The 3,186-nt window shown below is 63.6% G+C and overlaps 1 protein-coding gene across 1 annotated transcript; it reads right to left on the bottom strand.

Moving 5' to 3' along the window:
- Nucleotides 1-397: 397 nt before the first annotated feature.
- MSS51 (MSS51 mitochondrial translational activator) lies at nt 398-3,180 on the bottom strand. The gene is made up of 6 exons (XM_014308766.2): nt 2,998-3,180; nt 2,553-2,708; nt 2,221-2,345; nt 1,517-2,080; nt 918-1,011; nt 398-841 (listed from the first exon to the last, which is right to left on the bottom strand). The coding sequence occupies exons 1-6, from the start codon at nt 3,069-3,071 to the stop codon at nt 571-573; spliced, it is 1,284 nt and encodes a 427-aa protein (XP_014164241.1). The 5' UTR covers nt 3,072-3,180; the 3' UTR covers nt 398-570.
- Between the last annotated feature and the right edge of the window lie 6 nt (nt 3,181-3,186).

Here is a 3,186-nt window from a genome sequence, read left to right as displayed (position 1 = left end):
CCGCGGGCGCTGCTTCCCTCGACTCCACCGGTCCCGGTGTCCCCAAGGGCCACCGAGGCTGGCGAGCAGTGGGGAGGTGCCAGCTGGCCCCCATTTGCCGTGGCCGGGCTGGTGGCCGGTGCCAGGCTGGAGCAGTGCCCTGCAGGGTAGGCACCAGCGTGGGGGCACAGTGAGGGTGACAGTGACAGCGACAGCCAAGCCTGGGCTGGGGCTCCCCACTGGATCCCAAGGGGCTGCACAGCCCTGTGCACGGCTGGTCCCACAGTCAGGGTCCCCTTTGCTGTCCCTCCAGAGGCCGTGGCTGCTCGAGGGGGGCTGGGGTGGGCTCAGCCCCTGATTTTCTTTAGGAAAACAAAGGCCTTTTTGGAAATAAAGCTCGAGACACGGCAGCTGGTTGCTGATCGTGATTTATTTGGTGCTGTGGAAGGGTGCCATGCCTGTGCTGAGGTGCTGCATCCCCCAGACCTCCATGTGTGCAGTGAGGGATTTCTGGATCGCTGACCCCAGGATGTGGAGGGTCCTGGATGGGCAGCGAGGCTCTGGGGGTCGGGTGCTCAGGGCAGGCAGGAATCAGCCCAGCCCCGGGGCAATGCCCCCAGCCACAGCAGCAGCACCGGGCTCTCCTCCCTGCCAGCCATCATCATCCTCCAGCTCCTCAGCCCCCGGCACAGCCTCTGCTCCCAGCAGGGCAATGTAGTGGGAGCTGCAGTAGACGGGCGGCTTGTTGGGGCTCGAGTAGACCTGCTCAGGCCGCCTGGAGGCAAAGGGGTTGCTGGCATAACCCACAATGTGCATCTCCAGCTCCACAAGGATCTGCAGGGAGGCCTTCAGCTCCTGCTCACTGGCAGAAGAGAGGACAGGCATGGTGACTGGGTGTCTGTGCCGGCTCACCGGGGCTGTGGGTGGGCTGTGCTCACCTGTACACGGTGAAGAGCACGGGCAGGCGATAGTCCCGCAGCAGCAGCAGGGTGGGCAGCCAGCCCGCCAGCAGGTCTGGGCAGGCATGGAAACCTGTGGGGACACAGCCATGAGGATTCCACCTCTTTCCCATTCCACCTTGGCCCCCGGGAAAGCTGGCTCCAACTGCATCCACTCTGTGCTGGACACCCCAAGTATGCAGTGAGTTTGACAGCCCTCAGCAAGGTGGGGTCTGGCTTCCCATCAGCATGTGGGGCACCCCAAACTCTGTGTCCTGGGCTAAGCCACAGCACTGAGACTTGAAGGGAAGGATCCGTTTCACCTGCAGGTGGGTGACACAGGCAGGGGACAGAGTGCCTGGTGGGGAGACAAGGCAGCCATATCCCAGGGGGTCACCCCACCAGGCACTCTGTCCCCTGCCTGTGTCACCCGTTGTGCCTTGGTGCAAAGCCCTGAGCATGTCCCAGGCCAGCTTCAGGCCCAGCTACAGGGGCTGCCAGGGTGCTCAGGGTGGTCCCTGAGCCCATGTGCCCTGTGGATGTCCCTATCCCTGCAGTGGGGAGTGAGGGTCCGACCCCTCCATGGCGCAGGCACTCACCTGGGTGAAAGCCCACCACCAGGTCAGGAGGGGCGGCCAGCTTGGTCTCCACGTGGCTTTCCCAGAAGTCATGGTAGAGCCCCTTGTAGCTGCTGAGATAGACTTTTCCCCGGGGTGCCAGCGTGGTCAGGGGTGGCCTCATGATGGGTCCGTCCACCACGTCCACCCCCACCATCACCATCTCCACGCCCTGGTGCCCCGGGAACATCCGCGTCAGCTCGTCGTAGTCTGTCAGCCGCGTGTTGAGGGTCTCCACGTGGGAAGCCCCCACCACGTGCACGGTGAGGGGCCTGGTGAGAGGGTCGATGCCAAAGAGGCGCAGTCCCAGGCCGATGGTGAGTGGCCGTGAGTGGAAGTCGGTGACCAGGCGCCGGATGGATTCCCGCAGCTCCGCATCCTCCGGCCGCGGCTTCCCAGCGTTGGCCCACAGCAGGGTCATGTAGCGCCCGGCCACGATGGCACCCAGCTTCTCCTCCAGCTGCTCCTGCATGGAGAACCAGTCCTCCCAGCCCTTCACGTCCCAGGCAGGTTTTGTCCAGGTGTCCGTGGGAAATGGGATGTCTCCTGGGGGTTCAGGAGGGTACAGTGGCGGTGTCACAGCCCAGGCTGCCTGTCCCACCTGTGCTGTGGGAGAATGGACACCACATCCCACCACAGGCCCTGTGCAGCCCAGGATGGGGATCCCAGGGGGACATATGCCTCACCTGTGAAGATGAGCCATTCCACCAGCCGGTCCAGGGCCACCAGCTTCAGCTTCTTGCAGAACTTCTTGTGCAGCGGCCAGTTGGCACGCTGGCACGCCACGCCGCAGTAGTACACATTTTGGCACCTGGGCAGACAGGCAGAATGCCCAGCCATGGGGAGGGGGGGCCTGGTTCCCTGCCACCCCCTCTCAGGGCTGTGTCACTGTTCCTAGGGGTGCCCAGTGGCTGGAGGTGGGCACTGGGGTCAGACACCCCTCACTTCGCCCCAGCCAGCAGGCTGGAAGTGAGGGATGGATCCATCCCTGTGCCACCAGACCATCTCCCCACCATACCTCTTGCAACGCCGGAGGCTTTTGGGGTCCGGGAGGGCATCGGGGAGCTTCTTGCACTCAACACAAAACTTGAAGGTGTCCTCCATCTTCTGGAACATGTCAAAATACGTCCGAATGCCGAAATCGCTGCCACTCTTCCTCCCATCCATGGCAGACCTGCAGATGTCAGAGGGTGAGCAGAGTCCAGCCCACTGCCACAATCGTGGGGCTGATATCTTCTGAGGCTGCCAAGATTTTTAGCTCCAGCCAGGAGCATCCTGGCCTGGGTAGGGACAGGGAGCCAGGCACCCTGGAGGGATCCACCTAGGAGCCCATCAGAGCTCCCGGTGGGCTGAGCCAGGAGGGTGGGATAAGGCATGGGAGCTGCTCCAGCTGCTGGGGGACACACGGGATGCTCTTCCCGGGGTAGGGGGTGTGGAATAGGCACCCATGGGTGCTCACTCACTTGTAGTCCTCATAGCTCTTCATGTTGAGCTTCTGCAGGATGACATGGGACAGCCCCGGCACGTTGCGGTCCATGGCCTGGAAGCCCAGCGAGTCCACGTCTGGAGCCCTCGCCGCTGGCTCCTCCGGGGCCTTCTTGGAGCGGCCGGTTTTGGGGGCAGCGCCTGCGTTTGGCTGGGCTGGGGTGGCT

This window comes from Geospiza fortis, unplaced genomic scaffold (assembly GCF_000277835.1).
Source record: "Geospiza fortis unplaced genomic scaffold, GeoFor_1.0 scaffold114, whole genome shotgun sequence".
Lineage (NCBI taxonomy): Eukaryota > Metazoa > Chordata > Aves > Passeriformes > Thraupidae > Geospiza > Geospiza fortis.
This window is presented reverse-complemented; position numbering and strand designations above follow the sequence as displayed.